At 34.4% G+C, this 21914-nt stretch overlaps 1 protein-coding gene across 2 annotated transcripts in view; it reads left to right on the plus strand.

The window, feature by feature from the left end:
- The window catches only part of DENND4C (DENN domain containing 4C), a 126892-nt gene that overhangs the window by 73260 nt on the left and 31718 nt on the right, over positions 1-21914 (plus strand). The window contains exons 11-20 of one of the 2 annotated variants that reach the window (XM_063081447.1): positions 7321-7421; positions 7761-7979; positions 10227-10372; positions 11827-11862; positions 11950-12080; positions 13979-14111; positions 17006-17212; positions 18597-18725; positions 19978-20122; positions 20327-20473. In XM_063081447.1, coding sequence (XP_062937517.1) covers positions 7321-7421; positions 7761-7979; positions 10227-10372; positions 11827-11862; positions 11950-12080; positions 13979-14111; positions 17006-17212; positions 18597-18725; positions 19978-20122; positions 20327-20473 — 1394 coding nt within the window. The remainder of the gene's footprint in view (positions 1-7320; positions 7422-7760; positions 7980-10226; positions 10373-11826; positions 11863-11949; positions 12081-13978; positions 14112-17005; positions 17213-18596; positions 18726-19977; positions 20123-20326; positions 20474-21914) is intronic. The other variant, XM_063081448.1, reaches the window with a different exon arrangement.

Genomic DNA, 21914 nt, shown 5'->3' on the forward strand with positions numbered 1-21914 from the left:
ATACCTTGAAGAGCTAATACTGGTTGGTAGGGAAAGAACATCTTCAGCTTAATAGCTAATACCAAATTACTTTTCCAGGTTTACCCCCTCTTTAGCAGCAGATGAGAATCTCTTTATTTCATATCCTTGCCAACGTTTGTTATGGTCAGACCTTTAAATTTTTTGCTAATTCTGTGGTAGTTGTATCTCATTGTGGCTTTAATTCACATTTCCCTAATTAGCAGCGAATTGAGCATTTTAATTTCTTTTTAGTTTTCCTTTCCTGTGAATTGGATGTTCCTTTTTTGGAGTGTCCTATTGGATTGTTTATCTTTTTCTTTTGATTTAGAAATTGCTTATATATCTGGAGTTAATTTCTTGGTCTGTTACATACATTGCGAATAGCTTCTCCCTCACTGTGATGTATCGTTTCATTCTGTTTTTGGTGTCTTTTGATGAACAGGAGCTTATTTTAATTTATCAGATTTGTCAATTTCTCTTTATGGATTACTGTTTTTAGTTTTTGTGTATGAAATCTTCTGCCTTGAGGTCATGAAATACTGTCTTGGTAAGGTTTTGCTTCTCTTATTTAGGTCTTTAATTTAGCTAAACTTGATATTTCTAGTGTATGATGTGACATAGAAATACCATTGTTCTGTGCTTTTTTCCCCACAACTGTCACATAGACTGCTTATTGAATAGTCAGTTCATCTGTTGCCCGCTGGTCTTCAGTGTCAACACCATTTACATGGCAATTTCTCTGTGTGGGTATGAATCTGGGCTTATTAATCCTGTTCCTTTGGTCTGTTTTGGCTGCTTTGTCAGTATTACACTATCTTAATGACTTTAAAATTAAGTTGTCTACAACATGGGTGAACTTTGAAAACATTATGCAAAAAAAAGTATATGATTCCATTTATATGACATATCCAAAATAGGCAGATCTGTAAAGCCAGAATGTAGATTAGTGGTTGCCTTGGAATTAGAGGGGGAGTTGGGAGTATTGGGGGATAATAGCATGTGGGGTTTCTTTTTGAGGTGATTAAAATATTCTAAAATTGATTGTGGCAGTGGTTACACAATTCTATAAATACACTAAAAACCATTGAATTACACACTTCAAATGGGTGAATTGTACGGCATATGAATTATACCTCAGTAAAGCTGTTAAAAATTATAAGTGAGGATATGAGATGGGAAGTCCATTCATCCCTGTTCTTCTTTAAAGTTGTTTTGACTATATTTGGTTCTTTGTTTTTCCATATAAATTTTAGTAATATCTTGTTAAGCTCCACACAAAATTATGTTTTGATTTTGGTTAGACTTGTATTGAATTTATAGATTAATTTTGGGGCAGATGATATCTTTTTTTTTTTTTTAAATATTACTACTGCCGTTTTATTTTTTTTTTCATTTATTTATTTTTTTCGTGACCGGCACTCAGCCAGTGAGTGCACCGGTCAGTCTTATATAGGATCCGAACCAGCGGCGGGAGCGTCGCCGCGCTCCCAGCGCAGCACTCTACCAAGTGCGCCACGGGCTCGGCCCCAGATGATATCTTTTTGACGTAGTCTCCCTACCCATGAATGTAGTATTTCACTTCATTAATCTTTTTAAAGATTTTCAGTAAACTTTGTTTTCTTCATAAAAATCATGCACATCTTTTGTTAGACTTATTTAATCCTAAGTACATTATGGTTTTTATTGCTACTATAAATGGTATTTTAGTTGCATTTTTACTTATTAGTTGCATATAGAAATGCAGTTGACTTTTATATAGTAGTCTTATATCTAGCAACTTAGTTGAATTCTTTTATTTTAATTTGTCAATAGATTCTCTTGAATTTTTTTTTTGGCTATAACCAATCATTTATAATCCTTGTATATTTTTAAATTTCTTATCTTAATTTTCTGTCTAGGATTGCTAGTATAATGTAGAATAGAGGTAGTGATAGCTGGTATCTTATCTTCTTTCTAATTTCAAAGGGAATGCTTTGAGCAGTTCATCATTAAGTATGGATATTGCTTTGCAGTAGGGATTGAAATCCTGTCCAAGGCCTGTTATTGTAAATAAAATTTTATTGGAACACAGCCATGCTCATTCATTTCCATGTAGCCCATGGCTGTTTCTATGCTATGACAGCATATTTGAATAGTTGTGGCAGAGACAGTATGGCCCTTGATAGTGAAAATTTGTTGGCTCCTCCTCTAGGGTTTTGATTACTTAATAATAAATTAAGCAAGTTTTCTTCTATTTCTAGATCATTAAGAGTTTTTTGAAAAAATCATAAATAGGTTTTGGATTTTGTAAGCACTTTTTATTTTTTTTAATTAAATTTAATTTTTTTTATTGAATCCTAATTGATTATACATATTTTGGGGATTCAATGTTGACATATATTGATCAAATCAACATTACTAGTATGTATATTGTTACAAATTGTACTTATTATTTATGCCTCTTGTCCAGTCTCTCCCTATCTGCCCCCCCCCCCCCCCACTGATAGCCCAAGATTTCTTCTCTCCCTTTGAAAGAGTAATGGTTACTCTGTTGATTTGTTGCCTAGATGATCTGTCCAATGCTGAGAGATGTGTTCAGGTCCCCAAATATTATCATAGAGCAGATGCTTCTTTTGTTCTGGAATGGGCTTTGTGGAGAGAGACATCCTCTTCTTTTCTTTGGTCTCTGCTGGTGACTCTCCTTGTGTCAATGCACTCCAGTGGCTGGCAGACCATCTGCGAGGTGGTTGTGACATCTAGCCACTTTCATGGCAGCCATGGTTACTGTGGTGGCTGTGGTGGGCCACCCACGTGGAGGTGATGTTTTTGCCATGCTCGTTGGTGCTGGCGGTGTACCTGGTTGTGGGGGGGGGGAGTCTGGTCTCCTGCTCCATGACCTGGGGTCCCGGGCGGGCCCTGAGGGGCTGGTGGTGTGCCTGATTGTGGGTGGGGATGGGTGGTGGGTGGGATGGGGTCTGGTCCCAGGAGCATCAGGTGGGGCCCCGAGGTGTAAGCACTTTTTAAAAGGCTCTTTTTTGTGAGGTGCTGCTGGCCAGTACGGGTATCGAACCCTGTACCCTGTGTTATCACTACCATGTTCTAACCAACTGAGCTAACCAACTGGCTCCCCCCACCACTCCAAATTTTATAAATACTTTTTGTACATCTATTGAGATGAACATTAACTTTTCCCCTTTACTCTCTTTGTGTTAAGTTACATTATAAAGTCAGTCAGTAAAAAAAAAATTTTTTTTCTTTTGGTAGCTGGCTGGTACAGGGATTGAACACTTGACCTCATCCTCTAGCAAATTGAACTAACCAGCCAGCCCATTTTTGTGCAGCTTTAAATATTCTTTATTTCTGTCAAAGTCTTTTGTTTGGTTTATGCATTATTTAAAAATGTTCTTTTTAAGTTTCAAAGTTTTTTTTTGTTTTTTTTTTTCTTCCCTTAAATGCAACTCAGTTGGATTGTGGTTAGAACATGGTCTGTATGTGACTGACTCTCTGGTATTTGTTCAGATTTGCTTTAGAACCAAGTTTACAGTCAGTCTTTGTAAATATTCCTTGTGAGAGTCCCTAGAAATTGACAAAAGACCAAATAACCCAATAGAAAGGTAGTCAAAGAGTATGAAGTCTTTCCACAGAAAAGTAGATAGAAATGATTCTTAAGTAGCTTTCTCATAAGAGAAATGCCACATCAGTTCTACACTTAAGATACACCTTTTTCACTTTTCTGATTGGCCCCCAAAATCCAAAATGAAATGCTTGATAGCATGCTATTATTATGAGGCCTTTGAGAAACAGGCAGTCTTATACATTCACTGCAGGTATTGTGGAGAGTATTTGGCAGTATTTGTCAAAATTACAAATGTGTATATTCTTGATCTACCAATTCCATTGTTAGGAATTTATCCTAAAGTTTTATTTTACATGAAATGATGTTTATAACTGCAGAATTTGTTCAAAGTAGAAAAAAAATCCAGGTGTCTCAGACTTGTTAAATGGTATATCCATACAATGGAATACTACTAAAAACACAAAAATGAATGAGAATGCTTTCTGTACAGGGAAAGATTGCAAAAGATATATTATTAAATGAAGAAATCAAGGTGTATGATTGTGTATTACGGTGTGGTGCTACTTGTGCAAAAAAGAAAAGGCGGGTGTAATTATATACACTTGTATTTGTTAGTTTTAGAATAGAAACATTGAAAATATGCACAAGAAACTAGTGGTTATCTTTTTTGGGGGGAGGGAGCTGAGCATATGGGGAACAAGGGTATGTTTATGTGTTTTGAACTATGTGTTCATACTAATTAAATTCTAAAACTCCCAGTGGGATGGTAGATTTGCTGCTTGAATTTTATAGTTATTTGGACATTTGCTTTTTGTACTTCACGGCTGTGTTATGAGGTGCACTCAAGTTCAGAATTGTTGTATTCTTCAATTAATTAAATACTTCTATATGTAGTTAACTTTTATTTAATCCTTAATACTCTTTGTGTTAGTCTGTGTTTTTCTACAGACATTAAGTTGTTTTTATTATATCTTTTGTATCCTTTTAATTTCATATTTTCTATATATAGTATATAACTGGCATTAAAATCCAATCTCACATTTGTCTTTTGTGATTCTTTTTTTTTTTTTTCTCTTGGTAGCTGGCCAGCATGGGGTTCTGAACCCATGAACTTGGTGTTACAAGGCTGCACTCTAACCAACTGAGCTAACTGGCCAGCCTAACATTTGTCTTTTAATTGGAGAATATGTTCTTTTACATGTATTGTTATGTATTTGGACTTTTTTTTTTTTTTTTAAGATGACCGGTAAGGGGATCTCAACCCTTGGCTTGGTGTTGTCAGCACCACACTCAGCCAGTGAGCAACCGGCCATCCCTATATGGGATCCGAACCCGTGGCCTTGGTGTTATCAGCACCACACTCTCCCGAGTGAGCCATGGGCTTGTATTTGGACATTTATTTTCCGTCTTATTTTGTATTTTCTGTTCTGCTTTTTCAGTGCTGTTTTTCTTTTTTTCTCTTTAGGATTGAATGAATTACTGCATTTTCCCCTTCTACTTACCTAAATGTTATATTATGTATGTGTATATAATTTTATATTTTATATCTTTTTTTTTTTTTTTTGTCTTTTTCGTGACGGGCACTCAGCCAGTGAGTGCACCGGCCATTCCTATATAGGATCCGAACCCACAGCGGGAGCGTCGCTGCGCTCCCAGCGCCGCACTCTCCCAAGTGGGTATTTTATATCTTTTTAATAGTTCTCAATATTTAAATATTGATACTTAAGGCTTAAAATTTTCTCCTTTCAAGCAGTAAAGTTAAGTAAACTTTAATTGGCAACTTTTTTCCCCCCAGAAATCCTGCAGAGATTGATTTTTATTTTATCTGTATGTAAAAATCCATGTTAATTGAGCTTTTAACAATACAGATAGAAATACCCATTAAAACCATGTGATAAACTTGCTGACAGAGTTCGCAGTCCTGAAAGCAGTTCATTTTACTGGAATGAAGCAGCCAAAATGCGTCTTACAAAAATTGTACTGAGATTTATCTTTTTTTCACATTTATGCAAAAGACCCTATAAATTCTCTTTTGAGAGTAATGGTTACAAATACCCACAAAAATCACTTTGAAACACTTTCTAACAAACTTTCCTGTTTTAAAAACAGTTCAATTCAGTGGAATAAAGTAGCTCACAACTCTTTCAAGGAAGTATGTAGAAAATATTCTTTTTTCTAATTGGTAACATTTCTTCACTCTTACTGGTTCAAAAACAACAATGAATTTTACAGTTGATGGCCCCTCAGATTAGATTAGATGAAATACAGTTTATTAACTCACAACAGCCCTGTGTATTAGGTACATTATCATCTTAATTTTTCAGGTAAGAAAATTGAGGCTGGCAAGTTAGCTCAGTTGGTTAGAGTTGGCCTTATAACACCAAGGTCATGTGTTCAGATCCCCAAATCGGCCAGCTGCAAAAAAATAAAAAGAAAATTGAGTTACAGACTAAGTGATTTGCATAAAGTCCCATAGATAGTAAATGTCAGGGCCAGGTTACGAACTGATGAGAATACAGATAATAATGACAGTGTTTAATTGGGGGGATTAAAAGATAGCACTAAAATATTAGACAGTGATTACATAAAATGAGAGAAGTTGATCAGAGTTAAATTTGATATGCTGTCACTTTTAAGACACGTTCCAGTTTCAGAGATGTCAAAATATGTGTCTTTTATTAGTACTTGGCATATAGGAAGTGTTAGCTCTTTTACTAGTCATTTGTCCTTCTGGAGAGGATATTATGTTTGCTTCTGTGCTGGTGGCCTTACCAGCCAGGGAACACTTGAAATTAATTATTTTGACTTGGAGTTTCTTGGATCATATCTGAAGTGTGCATTCAAACCCTACACCTATTAGTTGGCAGGACTTTAGTAATGAGTTATTAGGGGAGATCCTCCTGATCCCTGAAATCCAAGCTGTGGCAACCTTTCAAGGATCCCAGTTTAACTGGAAGTCTCAGTTTTAACACCCTACATGGAAGGACCAAGACTTTGTTTCCAGTCATCTGAGAGGCCTTTAAAATCCAATGCTCTGTTGTTAATCTTCAGGGCAAATGTGGCTTTGGTGTTACACTGTGTTTTCAACCCCTGAAGATTTCCCTGCCAATTGAGCAATGAATTTAAAAGAATGTTTGTTATATTTATACAAACTTTTGTAAGAAGAGGGCTTTTCAGGCAGTTGAGTCTGCTGTGTTTTATATCCTTGTTATATAAAATTCTGGAAACATAAGCTTTTAGTAAAACATTTAAAATGGTTATCTCCATGTCTGGTTTTTAGTGCTTTATGGTCATAGATTACATTGAATAATGGTGTTACGATTGATTTATTTTTTTCGCCACGATGAGGGCTGAATGGACTAAATATACTTTTAGTCTTCAATGAAATTGCAATCCCTCTATTTGGGCACACAGTATTTTAGAGGCCTGCTAATAGGTAGTCTCATTCAAGTCAGTTACACTTGACACTTAAAATATCATAATTCTAAAATGTAACTTTTGAAACAAGACTTCAGTGTTGTATTACTAACTCCAACATTGAAAATCTATGTTGGAGGGTTAGAATGAGATGATCACATTTGACTGAGGTCAATTAAAAAATGAAATGAGAACTGCCTTGAAAAGCACTTATTCAGACTACTCATATCAATTGTAACTGCAGTAAAAACATCTTTCCATTTTCCTTTTTTAGTTTGATATAAGAATTTTGTTTAGTGAAAATGGGTTATGAGTAACAGATTTTATTAATTATGTTCTTGTAATAGATCAGATGAAAAGAAGAACACGAACTGGAAGCAGCTTCCCAAAAAGCCATGCAAAAATCTACTTAGCACCCTAAAGAAATTGTATCCCCAGCTGTCTTCAGGTAAATGTGAGGAAAAAGCAGTATTTTTAACCAAAGACTGTATTTGAGAAAATTCTTTTTAAATTTAAACATAGTTTTGTTGTACTTTAAAAGTCTTGTTACACACAAAATTCTAGTAATAAGAAATGGATATTGAGGTTCATGATTTTTTGAGCATCTTGTGTGCCCTGCCTGCTTGAGCCTCCTTGATAGCTATCCCCTATCAGTGGTCTCTTTATGTTAATGGAGAGAGGAATTTGAAGAAGTCATGGGCTTTATTTTGACTATTTCCTTAATCAATCAGTCATTTTGTATATAGATATCACATATTAATGCCATTTTCTGTTTTTACTTCATTAGTTCACCGAAAAACTCAAGAAGGTTCAGCAATTGAGATGACTCCAATTGAAGCAGATTTCTCCTGGCAAAAGAAGATGACACAACTTGAGATGGAAATTCAGGAAGCATTTTTGCGTTTTATGGCATCTATTTTAAAAGGATATAGAACTTATCTCAGACCAATCACTGAGGCTCCCTCAAATAAAGCCACAGCTGCTGATTCATTATTTGATCGACAGGGTGAGTAGAATTGAAAATACAGTTGTTTTTTATTAAAGTGAAGAATATTTTCTATTTGCTCTTGCTACCAAGTAATATTCACTGTATAAGTTCTTAGAAATTTATAGTAAAATAATCGTGAACTTCCATGTATTTGTAACTTAGCTCTCTGAATTGAATTTCTTTTAATTTTTATACCCCATTTTTTCCTGAGAAATCTGAAACTGGGGGTCTTTAATTATGAAAAGTCAATGATACTGCTTGTATTTATAATACTATATAGTCAGTTATCTTAGTAGAACATAGCTGGTGATTTTCCTTTAGGTGTTTCCTCAGTTTTGCGTAGTTCTCGGATTTGTACCCTATTGGCTTTAAAATATTCTCTAACAATTAGTTTGTGGAGTGAGGTAACAATTTTAAAACATTTTTGACAGATATAGCTTTGTTCCAGGGGAAAACATATACTCATTCTTTTTAGTATGTGTTGGTTTAAGGAATTATAGAGATTTTTGTTGTTATTCAGCTACTCTGATATATGTAGTAGGTGTCTTCGGTCTACATCAATATTCATATAAAAATTATTTTACTTTTCTGTACTCTTACTTAACAGTTACTTTAAAAATCTGTATTTTCTGGGCTGGCCCCGTGGCTCACTCGGGAAAGTGTGGGGCTGGGAGCGCAGTGGTGCTCCCGCCGCGGGTTCGGACCCTATATAGGGATGGCTGGTGCACTCACTCACTGAGCGTGGTGCGGACGACACCAAGCCAAGGGTTGCGATCCCCTTACCAGTCACAGAAAAGGGAAAAAAAAAAAAAATCTGTATTTTCCCAGTAATCCTTTTGTCTTTTTAAAAATTATTGATAAAATATTTTATATTTTCTTTTTTCGGACTAAGTCTTCAAAATCTAGCGTGTATTTTATACTTATAGCACATCTCAATTTTGATCAGTTACATTTCAAGCACCACATGTGGGTAATGCTTACTGAATTAAACAGTGCAGATCTAGGTAATTGATTAAATTAAGGCTCAGTTCTCTTGGCAAGTAGTGCCAAAACACATGGTGCTTGCTACTTTCCATTGCATCGTAATGGGAGACACCTACATGTCTGGCTTTCCCACTTTTAGCACTCCTGATAGGTTTAAGTATTGTCAGCCTCATTCAACTCATCATAGTTCCCCGTGAGCCTGTCACCTAATTGTTTTGCTGATCATTGCCTAGATCCATTAGAAGAAAAAAAGACTTTTGTTACTATTTGTGGTAATAATTTGTTTCTATTTTTTTTTAAGTATTTCTCTACTAATTAGTATATCAAAGGGATGGGAGGGAGGATCACAGCATGTGGAATACCCTGGGGCATCAAAGAATGGCTGAAGAGAAGCTAAAGAATCATGCTGGAAATGGGGATATTAGCCAGATTATGCAGGACCTTTTAGATCAGTGAAGGTTACAGTCTCTATTCTAAGAGTCATTAGAAGGTTATGAAGGATATCTAAGTAGGAATAGGATCAGATTTACATTGACTCTGCGTGTCTTAAAAAAATCTCTTTGGCATCTTTGCAGAGATGGCATTGGAGGCATTGATATTAAAATTGGAGATTTGGGAGAAAGAGCTATTTTGAGTGCTAGTGTGGAAAATCCAGGTAGTATGATTATGTGTAGAAGTTGGTGATTGAGGTGGGCTAGGCCATAGGATCATGAAAATCAAAGAATTAATAACCCAAAGTGTTGTATGGTTAGTGCTTGTGAGTGTGGAAGAATAATGATGTTAGGAATTGGAAAGGAGGAGACTTAATTATGTGCCCTTGTTTTCAGTGAACGAAGGAAAGAGTGTCCCTGAAATCAATAGATGGCTATGTTTAGTAGAGGAAAAGGTGGAATAGCTAGGTACTTGAACTTTAAATGAGCAGAGACAATAATGAGTAATTGTCTGGTAGCATTGCAGAGGAAGGACATTGACCCTTTGGGCATTGACCATTGGATCAAGAGTACGCAGAATATCAGAGAGAAATTTCTACTTGAGAGATGTAGGGCTAGAGGTTCCTTATAGGGGATTGAGATTTCAGTGAAAAGGTTAATGGTATAAGTTAAATTTTTTTCATGGTTGAATTAGGCAGAAGGAACTATATGTGGTTATTAGAAGCTTCTGTAAATGTGGATATGTAAAAAGAAGATGTAATATAGATAAATACAAGTTTAGAATAATGTTTAATATAACATCTAGTTCCACTTTAAAATTTGAATTTAATTGTAATTTTGTTTTCTTCAGGATTTTTAAAAAGTCGAGATCGTGCCTATACAAAATTCTATACCCTTTTATCTAAAACACAGATTTTTATTCGCTTCATTGAAGATTGCAGTTTTGTAAGTGATAAAGATACTGGATTGGCATTTTTTGATGACTGCATAGAAAAGGTAAAAGTTTGTCCTGTATACCAATGTTAAGAAAAAACACTTTGGCTTACCTGTATAATCTTTGTTTATTAGCCCAAAGTAATCTGAGAAAGGCATTATAGGGGTGTGTGTGTGTGTGTGTGTATGAGCGTGCGCGTGCGTGTGTGTGATCAATTCTGGGCTTAAAATACAAATCATTTTCCTGTGTGGTGTCTAGTTTCTACTGCACATAGCTAATATTTGAATCTCACTTTGATTTTGTAACTGTTAGTGCTAAGAATGTTTCATTAAGCCTCTAAAGTCTTATTGTATTTTTTTTTTTTTTTTAAAGATGACCGGTAAGGGGATCTTAACCCTTGACTTGGTGTTGTCAGCACCACGCTCAGCCAGTGAGCGAACCGGCCATTCCTATATGGGATCCGAACCCGGGGCCTTGGTGTTATCAGCACCACACTCTCCCGAGTGAGCCACAGGCCGGCCCCTTATTGTATTTTTTACTTAAATGAGTAAGATAAGATTTAGTCTTATGATTTAGTGGTTTGTTTTTTTTTTAAATTAAAAAAGTTTAGGTTTATGGGTAATGGAAGTCCTGTGTTCTTTCGTTTTAGTCTTTCCAAATACTTTTGCTATATGTTTCTTTTGTCCTAATGGAGGACATTTGGAAATATGTTAAATTTTTAAGCTTTACCTGCCCATCTTAAGGAAGTTTAAGTTGATTTTTGACAGTGATGATGTGCTTATATATTTTTTCTAAATTTTAATAGGGTTCTTATTTTTGCTAAGTAGATCTCGGCTCCAGTTGTTTGTGCAAACTATAGATTATATAAAATTTGAAAGTGTATCCAAAAAAAGTTAGGAGATTATGACATTTTAATTTTAGTGGGCCTCTAATGATTCATATGCCTTAGAAGACCTGAGTAATTTTTCTCTCATTTTATCAGTGTGATCTGTAACTCCAGGGATATGATTACAACTATTCAACATTTTTGCTTATATGTAAAATTGATATTCCAAAATCTTTCAGTTAGATGGTAAGCTTAAGTAATGTCAATTACTAATGCAAGGGTTTAATAATAATGAAATTTGGACTAGCCGGTTAGCTCAGTTGGTTAGAGTATGGTTCTGATAACACCAAGGTCCAGGGTTCAATCCCTATACCAACCAGCCCCACCCTCCCAATAGTGCAATTTTTTATTGGTGAAGCCATTCTCCTCTTGTGATTGGCCGTCCTTTGTTTGTGAGTAAGGTTTATGAAAGAACTAATCAAAATAAATTTTTTTTTGTCTTAATAGCCACAAGAGAAATATGCTTTAGCCTGATAGCATAGGACCTAAAAATATATCGTGAGATATTTTGTATCTGCCCAGTACTGAAAAATGATAGTCTTTTTTTTTAAAAATCAGAATTTAAGATAAAAATCTCTATTAAATTCACAGTGGACATTTTCACTAAGTATCTCTTTTCTCCTTTTCTAGTTGTTTCCTGATAAAGGCACAGAGAAAACAGATAAGGTATTTTTTCCTTAAACTTAAATGTTGAAATTTCAGAATTAGATCTTGTTTATATGTAAATTAATTGGAGAAAATAATTATTTTCAGGTTGATTTTGATTCAGCAGAAGATACCAAATTGATAGAACTAGATGATTCACAGAAAAGTGAGCACACTGTTTTTATAATGCCACCAGAGCCACCTCCTGATGATGGAAAGGACTTGTCACCAAAGTACAGGTAGCAGGAACTTTTAAGAGCTGTTGGGCCCAGTTTTGATAGTTTGATTTTTTTGCAGTTATTAGTAGATATGTATATTAGTCATTTGTAAAGTCATTGTCAGTATTAATTCAGTGAATTAATATTGGAGATGAATAATTTATGGAGATGTACCAGATACTGTAATTTAAGAACTGGACAGACTTGTTGGGAGGGAAGCCAGATGTTGATCATTATTTACCTGAATGTTTAACCATATTTTAATCTTTAAAAATTTCAATTCTGAAGAAGTAAAAAATCTCTGAGGTTCTTCTCTCCTTCTGGCAGTTTTGCTGTTAATATAAAGCTGAAATTCTTATGGGTTCATAAAATATCAAAGAAAACTTAAAGTAGAGGGCCAGAAATCATTCTTTATTAAAATAAACTTGAAGAATTGGATTTGGATGGGAATCTTTTAAGAAATTAGAATGGATTTGATTGTTTATTATTATTTGATTGTTTATTATATATAATCATGATAATACACAGTTTAATAAACTTAGAAAATCAAACAAAAAAAGAAAACAAACACATCATTTTAGCACCAATACTTAGGCCTGTTAACAATTGTTTGTATGTATGTATTATATGGATGTATGGGTATATGTGTTAAATGTATGAATTCATCTTGTACATATTCTTTGTAATCTGTGTTTGTCTTTTAATGGTCTGAACATTTTTCTATTCCATTAATGACCCTATCATTTTTAATTGCCACATGCCTGCATTTGTTGTGATTTATTTAACTAGTCTTCTGTGGATTTGTTTGTAGTTTTTTGCTATCTATATCTTTGTGTACATACACAGTTATTTTCTTAGTCTATGTTCCTAAAAGGGAAAGTAAAATAAGTGCTTACTAAAATATGGAATTCATATGTAATCTCACCAGGATTGCATGAAGATGAAGAGTATATATCTGGGATTGAGTGGCTTAATTAAATACTATTTTGATTTCATGTTATTTATAGAATTCTTTTTTATTTTGGCTTAACTACTAGGAATTGGAATTCAGGTATTGACAAACAAGGTAAAATCAAATAGGGAAAGGCAGTATCTCTTAGAAGAAAATTGGCCAAGGAAATAAGTGGATAATTTCCAAGAAGAAATCCAAAGTCAAAAGTATGAGAATATAGTCATCTTTTTAGTATTCAAATAAATGCAAACCAAAATGATAAGGAGAAGCATTTTGAATTTATCAGATTGAGGATAGATTATGCTACTAGTTACACTGTATTTAAGTATAACCTTTCTGGAAATAATTTGATAATGGTTATAGTAATTTTAATTCTCTTGATAAACATGGACCTTAGCAAACTGTATTATTGGGTATACATCCTAAGAAATTTAGCAAAAGTATTCACAATGATATGCATACAAAGATACTTAATTGCAAAAATTCAGAGATGAGCTATTAATGTTCGGCAGTAAAGAATTGGTTAAATTATGGCACATCCCTGAAATAAAAATATTAAGCATTTTTTCTTTTAAATACCAATGCAAGGTAATTTTATGAACAAAAACTTAAAAATTGCAGTGTACTAAATGTTTTTTTAAATATAAATTATCATCAAACACATGGATTTTGTTGAAAGGTTTATTAATTACTCTGTTAAGTGTAAGATATCGGGGTTTTCTGTTTTCCAGGGATTGGTTGAAAATAACAAATAGGGTGGGGAGGAGCCAAAGTTTCCATGTACGTAGCCTGCATATCTTATAGCTATATCTTCTTATATTTTTTGAAAAAATATTTTCTATATAAGAATTTTAAAGAATAACATTGGGTACTCTTTGAGGTTTAGAAATATTTATTTAAATACTGAAATAATATGAAGAGTTAATGTATTTTTAATCAGCAATTCTATTTTTGCTTTTTATTTTAGTTACAAATACTTTCCAAGACTGGATCTTAAGCTTTTTGACAGACCACAGGAGTTGAAACCTTGTTTTAGTAGACACCCTACTGGGAATAGCATTACAAACAGTCCAGCTCTCATGGCTAAGAGAACTAAACAGGTCAGATGCTCTTTGTCTAATACATGTTAATTTAAAATGTAAAATATATATATGTGATATGCAGCTCACAGTTTAGAATTACCACCCATAGCCGCTGTTTGAAGATCCACTATGGTTGTTACTGAATTAAACTAGATTTCTTGCAACCCTACTTGAAATATTGAGGCTGAAGTTTTTGAATGCCCATGTTTATGCTTTAAGAGAATCCTAGAGAACTAAATATACTTTTTTTTTTTTTTTTGGCGGCTGGCTGTTATGGGGATCAGAACCCTTGTCATGCTCTAACCAACTGAGCTAACCAGCCAGCCTCAAATATGCTTAAAACAAAAAAATACAACTTTATTGAGACATAATTCACACATGCAATTTACCTATTTAAAGTGTATAATTCAGTGGGTTTTAGTATATTCAAAGGGTTGTGCAACCACCACCACAATTAAATTTAGAACATTTTCATCACCCCAGAATGAAAGCCCTCATCCTTTAGCTGTTAACTCCCAATTCCTCTATCCTCCACAGCCCCAAGCAACTACTAATGTATTTTCTATCTAGAGATTCTTATATTCTGGGGCATTTCATATAAACAGAATTGTACAATATGTGTTCCTTTGTGACTGGCTTATTTCACTTAGCATGTTTTCAAGGTTCATCCATGTTGCAGCATGTATCCATGCTTCTTCTTCTTTTTTTTTTAAATTTTACTTTATTTTGTCAATATACAATGTAGTTGATTATTGTGGCCCATTACCGAAACCTTGCTGCTCCCTCTCCCCCCTCCCTCCCAACAGCCTCATTTCTGTTCGCTTGTCGCTTGTATCAACTTCAAGGAGTACTTCATTTTTTTAAGTGGCTGAATAATATTCTGTTGTATGCATACACCACATTTTATTTATCCATTCATGGACATGTGGGTGGTTCCTACTCTTTGGCTATTATGAATAATGCTGCTATGAACATTTGTGTACAAGTGTTTGTATGGATGTTTTCATTTCTCTTGGGTATATATTGCTATGTCATATGGTAACTCTATGTTTAACCTTTTGAGGAACTGCCAGGCAGTTTTCCAAAGTTGCTGCACCCTTATACATTCCCACCAGCAGTGTATGAGGGTTCCGATTTCATAACATTTTTTTCAGTTCTTGTTATCTGTCTTTTTTATTGTAGCAATCTATGAGGTATGAGGTGGTATTTCATTGTGGTTTTGATTTGCATTTCCCTGGTGGCTAATGTAAATATATACTTTATACCAAATATTGTGTTTTGAAAGAAGTTAAAGGGACTTAATTTAAGACAACCTAGACATATTTCTTTACTACTATATCCTATCTGATTTAGGCATAAAGAATTAAGCCATGGTTAGTATAGTTTATACATATGTTGACATTTTGGGGGCCTTTAAAACATGGAAAATTTTAGAAAGTTTTAGTTCAGGTTTTATCAGTTCATGCATAGTCCCCCAAATCCTAGAGGAATCTTGAGGTAGTTCCTAATTTCATACAGTTTGAATTTCTTTCAATGTTGTCTGAAGGAAAAGCTAAAGCTTTTATTTATTTATTTATTTTAAAAATTGTTACCAGCTTAATAAAGGCAGATTTCTAAAATGGGAGAATTTTGTTACTCAGCTTCCAAGTCTTTTTTTTTTTTTTTTTTTTTTGGTGGCTGGCTGGTAAGAGGATCTGAACCCTTGACCTTGGTGTTATTAGCACTGCACTCTCCCAAGTGAGCTAACAGGCCAGCCCCTTCAAGTCTCGTTTTTATCAAAATTTTTTTCCAGGCTAGCTGGAAAAAGAATGACTTTAACATGTTAGAAAAACAAGGGCAGGGCCAACCCCGTGGCTCACTCGACTGAGTGCAGTGCTGGGAGCGCCGAGGCGGCGCGTTCGAATCCTATATAGGGATGGCTGGTGCGCTCACTGGCTGAGCGCAGTGCAGACGACACCAAGCCAAGGGTTACGATCCCCTTACCAGTCACAAAAAAACCCAAAAAACCAAACAAACAAAAAAAAAATAAAAAAAATAAAAACAAGGGCATACATTTTCAAATATATCTTCAAGTCCCATGGAAGTGGAGCTCGAAAGTAAAATTACCACACCAAGTTTTTTTTATTTGGAACACATCCCAGCAGAGCAATCTTTAGTGCCAGATGTACAATGGCAGTCTGACATACCTGGAAGGATCTGTAGTTTCTGGGAGTATGTGTAGCTTGGTAAAGTTCAGCAGTTGATTTTGATACTTATTCTCTCTTTCACCTAAATCACAATGAAAACAAGAAATAGAAACTATTAACTATTGACTATCAAACTGTTAGGTAGGAACGTCTGTGATCTTTCTCAGACTGTGTGGAGTACAAAGGAATAGGTCTTTTTACAGAAACAGTCCCTGAGGGAGTTAATACAAATTGTAGCTTGGGAGGGTAGAGTGTAAATTTTGGCAGGAAATAACCTAGGGCGCCTTAAACTTTAGTAGGGAGAATAAGAACAATATTGGTTTTCAGTATGGGGATTTAAGAACTTTTAAGCTATAAATGATTAAATCTGAAGTGTATGGATTTAGTTTTCTTTTTATCCATCAAACACAAGTACCTTCTGTGTGAAGAGCATCTTTTAAGCATTATATTATAAAAGTATGAATGATCTTTACTCTGAAGGAATTTCTGTTCTACTAGGAGACACATGCTTGCCAACGAATAGTTGCAGAATAGTATAAAGTGTTATTGTAAACGATTGTTCAGGTAACCATGGGTACTAAGTGGGAAGTTTCTCACAAAAGTAAAAGTATGAAATGCAGGATTTTAGGGTCAAATTTTATGTTAAATTCGTCTCTCCCTTTTCTTTCTCACTTCTCCCCCATCCTAATGAATTTTAATAAATACTATAATATTTATTCTTTCTAGGAGATAAAAACAGCTCATAAATTGGCGAAGAGATGTTATACAAATCCACCACAGTGGGCCAAGTGTCTCTTCAGTCATTGTTACAGTTTATGGTTTATTTGTCTCCCAGCCTATGTTAGAGTTTCTCATCCTAAGGTCAGAGCACTTCAACAGGCATATGATGTACTTATTAAGATGAGGAAAACAGATGTGGATCCACTAGATGAGGCAAGTATAACAAATTGAGTTATTATTCCTAAAATAAATTTTATTTTTGTACTCTTAAGATAATTTAGGTCTCAGTTGCTTTAAAGTGTGCTCAAGTATTTTCATTAAGCGGGAAAGGTAAAACCATTACTCTGTTTCATAGAGCTAGTTTAGATTGTTAATTTTAATATATATTTATTTTAAAATTGCTGCTTTGGAATGAAACCTCCTTACTTAGACCAGATCATTTGCCCTTGATAAATAGAAAATAATTTGATTTTATTCTTAATCGAACTTTATTAGAGAGCAGGTAGGGAATAGACTTAGTGAGTGGCTTAGGACCTGTGTCCTAGTGTGAGTTACATAACCTATTTGTGTTTCAGATTATTCATCTGAAAATGTAGCTCTGAGATTCTAAACTTTGGCACTGTTGACATTTTAGCCCATACAACTATTTGGGGGAGGCTTGTCACAGTATACAGTGTAGGATGTTTAGCAGCATCCTTGACCTCTACCCACTAGATGCCAGTAGCACTCCTTCCCCTGCACAGGTCATGACAGTCAAAAATGTCTCTATGCCAGGTGTCTCCTGGAGAACCACTGATGTAGATAATTATTAATACCTTCCTCATAAGGTTAACTTGGAAGGTTAAATCAGTTAATATACATAAAGTGCCTGGCTCATAGTGAGCACTCAGTGAATGATATGCTAGACATTTTCATACATTATCTTTCTTAAGCCTCAGAACTATGCTAAGAGGTAGGCAGTGATATCCAGTTAATGGTTACGAAACTGAGGCACTTATTTAGCTTTTCTCTTTGTTGTTTTCCCTTTAAAAATTATTTTTGATGTTAAGATAAATGATAATTAGATGATATTTAGATGATATTTGATGATAAGATAAATGATACTTAGAACCAGATTAGAATTTAAAATGAAAATTCTTTGCTAATAAGTGTATTTGCTAACATTCTTCTTCTTTTTAGACAAGGGTTTACAAATCCTGTTTGTTATGTAGGCATCCTGGAGATTCTGTCTTAAATTCCTTTGGCAACTATAATATGAAGCATAGTGATAGTGCTTGGGGAGAGAGCTATTCTAATCATACTTGATTTTAGAAAAGGAATTCCTTCTCAAACTATGGAGGGTAACAAACATTCTCTTGTGTAGACTTAGTTACTCAAGTAAGGGGTACATGAGCACACAGGTCTTATGTGAAATAGTTAGTAATGCTGGTACTTCCATTAATGAATAGGTTTTAAACTTAATTTACTAAGATGCTCAAATCAGAACAAAGGAGAAAACAGTGCTTAATAATTTTTCTGAAAAGAATTGAGTAAAATTATTTTAAAATCTCTACAAGTCACAGATAGGTAATGATGCTTTGATGTTATTTTTTGTTAGGTGTGCTATCGAGTAGTAATGCAGCTTTGTGGACTTTGGGGTCATCCTGTGTTAGCAGTGAGAGTCTTATTTGAAATGAAAACGGCTAAAATAAAGCCAAATGCTATTACTTATGGTTATTATAATAAGGTAAGTAGGATTGACATTAGGCAGTAAATGCTGCTTATTAAGAATGATAAATTTGTATGTCTTTTATTATTCATGAAACTTCTCTTATAGGAGGTTTTTGGGGTATAACTCTTTTTTTTAATTGACAAAAATTGTATGTATTTATCATGTATAACATGATGTTTTGAAATATGTATACATTGTGGAATGGGTCAGTCAAGCTAGTTAACATGTGCATTACCTCGCATATGAGTATTTATCATTTTTTCATGTTGAGAACACTTAAAATCTACCCTCTTAGCAATTTTCAAAATGTGATACATTGTTATTAACTATAGCCACCATGTTGTGCAGTAGATCTTTGAATTTATTCCTCCTAACTGAAAATTTGTATCCTTTGAACAACATCTCTTTACTGTCCCCCACCATACCCTCACAGTCCTTGATAACCACCATTCCACTCTATGCAAGGGCACTTCAAAAAGTTCATGGAAAAATAGAATTAAAAGATGATATGAATCCTTCTGTGAACTTTTTGAAGGCCTCCCATACTTCTGTGAGTTCGACTTTTTTTAGATTGTACATATTTGAGATCATGTGGTATTTGTCTTTCTGTGCCTGGCTTATTTCACTTAACATATCTTTAGGGTTTATCCATTTTGTTGCAAGTGACAGGATTTCCTCCTTTTTTTTAAGGCTGAATAGTACTCCACTGAGTATATGTACCATATTTTCTCTATCCATTTATCCATTGACGGATACTTAGGTTGAGTCCAGTTCTTGGCTGTTGTGGATAATGCTGCAGTGAATATGGGAATGCGGATATCTCCTCAACATACTGATTTTATTTCTATTGGATATATATACCTAGTAGTGGGATTGCTGGGTCATCTGGTAGATCTATTGTTAATTTTTTGAGGAACCTTCATACTGTTTTTGAGGAACCTCCATAATGACTATAATAATTTACATTTCCATTAACGTGCAGGGGTTCCCTTTTGTCCACATCCTAGCCAATGTTTGTTACTTTTGTCTTCTTGATAATAGCCATTCTAACAGGTGTGAAGTGATTATCTCATTGGGAATTTGCATTTCTCTGATGAATAGTGATGTTGAGCATTTTTTCATATACTTGTTGGCTGGTATAATTCTTTATATGTGTATATGTACACAAATATACACACATGTATACATGTATGTATGTATGTATGTATGTATTTTTTAAATCAAATATTCCTTATGAACATTGTTTTTACCTTTATGTTATCTTTAGGTAGTTTTGGAGAGCCCATGGCCTAGTAGTACTCGTAGTGGTATCTTCTTATGGACAAAGGTACGGAATGTGGTACATGGCTTGGCACAATTTAGGCAGCCACTTAGAAAGACCATGCAGAAGTCACAGGTCTCCTCAATATCAGGTAATAATAAGTGAAATTCTGGTTGATATTTTTATATACAACTAAAGGCAGAGATTACCTTAGTCCAAAATTATTTTTGTCTTTTTTTCCCAGAAATTTAGAAAATGTTTGCAACTGTAAGTGAACTATGGGTCGGTCATTCATGTTTAGTTTCAGAGATTATCAATGCATGAGTTATTGAACTACTGTTGTCCTTATCTTTAGCTCCTCAGAGTGCCACAGGTGGAAGTGATGGGGACACAGTGAGCCATGGTAGTGTGGATAGTTCTAATGATGCTAACAATGGGGAGCACACAGTCTTCGTCAGAGATTTAATCAGGCTTGATTCCATTGATAATCACTCTAGCACAGGTACTAAAATCTGGATTTTACTAACCTTTCACTTACTCTGTTAAGTCTTTTCATTTTCAGAAAGCTTTTACTCTCCTTGAATTTGTGTACTGTATAAAGAGTACTTGAATAAAGTACTGTATATAAAGAGAAGAAATTGTATATCTGCAGATCACTTCTCTTTATTTACTATTATATAAAATTATTTTCGGAGTCCTGTGCACAGTGTTCTATCATAGTGCTTCTTTGTATTTGTTCATCATTAATTTGTGAAGGTGTATGATACAATTGTTAGGAATTGTGAGCTAATGAACATTAGTGACACAACTTGCAAATCTTTTTTTCACTAAATGGAAAATATATCTTAAAGCGTAGACATTATGAATTTTAAAGAGAAGAGAAAATTGGTCACACACCACGAGAAAAGGTACCCTGTTTACTTTAAATGCTATTTTCTACAATCTGAGAAGCTTCTGAAGCTACTTGTATGTACATAGCTGTGGGCATAATTTCTGTTCTCTGAAGTTAGCAATAAGTGTCATTAAAGTAGTACATTGGGCAGATATGTGTGTGTTGCATATCCTTCTTCTTTTGTTGTTTTTTTGTTGTGGTTGTTGTTAATATCTCAAGCCTTCCTTTAAAAAGAATTCTAATTCCTGTGCTTCATCTGATGAACTTGTCTCAATGACTGAAGTTTCCTTTTCTCTGCTCTTTGTTGCGCTGCTTTTTGCTCTGTGCTGTTTCTTGGTGCTGCATTTGTCCTTGGCTGTCATGGTGTGGGGTGCAGACAGACTTGTATGACGTGAAGCTATGGATGCACGTGTGCATTAATTCTACCCTTGAATGTTAACCACTTCAGGTAATTTCCCATTTATTAGGTTAAATTTTGCTGACATGCAAGGGTGGGGGAAAAGACCTTTTGTGGTATTTTAAGTATTATTATGAGCAGAAAACAATTTTTATTTTCTTGGCTTTTCTCCTTCAGATAAGTGTATTTAATCATATATCCAACTAACATAGTAAGTTTGCAAAGCATATTTGTTATCTTATTTGAAAATTTATTATACCTTATTATTTTGAGGTTGGTTTGTAGCATCATTGTGTCAAATAGTGTTATGGTCATTTAAGAATTTATTGTTCCATCTGTTGAGGTGGTCATTCCTTTCCAAAACTGGTGTACTGAATTTTTTTGCTAAAAACTACCTTCCCATAATTACAGGACCATATATAAATTATTGAAAGTCAACATAAGGCTGTAGGTTACAATCCTGTTTGTAATTAACTTTCTTAATTTATAATCCTGTTTGTAAATTAACAAGTAGGGATTTTTATGACAATCCTATTAAAGCTACCTTATTTTATTTCCTTCTGTATTTTTTTATACTGGTAGAAGAAATGGGTTTCATGTATTAAAAAACAAGTCAGGCACAGAAAGAGAAATACCACATGTTCTCATTTATTT

Source organism: Cynocephalus volans, chromosome 16 (genome assembly GCF_027409185.1).
Source record: "Cynocephalus volans isolate mCynVol1 chromosome 16, mCynVol1.pri, whole genome shotgun sequence".
Taxonomy (NCBI): domain Eukaryota; kingdom Metazoa; phylum Chordata; class Mammalia; order Dermoptera; family Cynocephalidae; genus Cynocephalus; species Cynocephalus volans.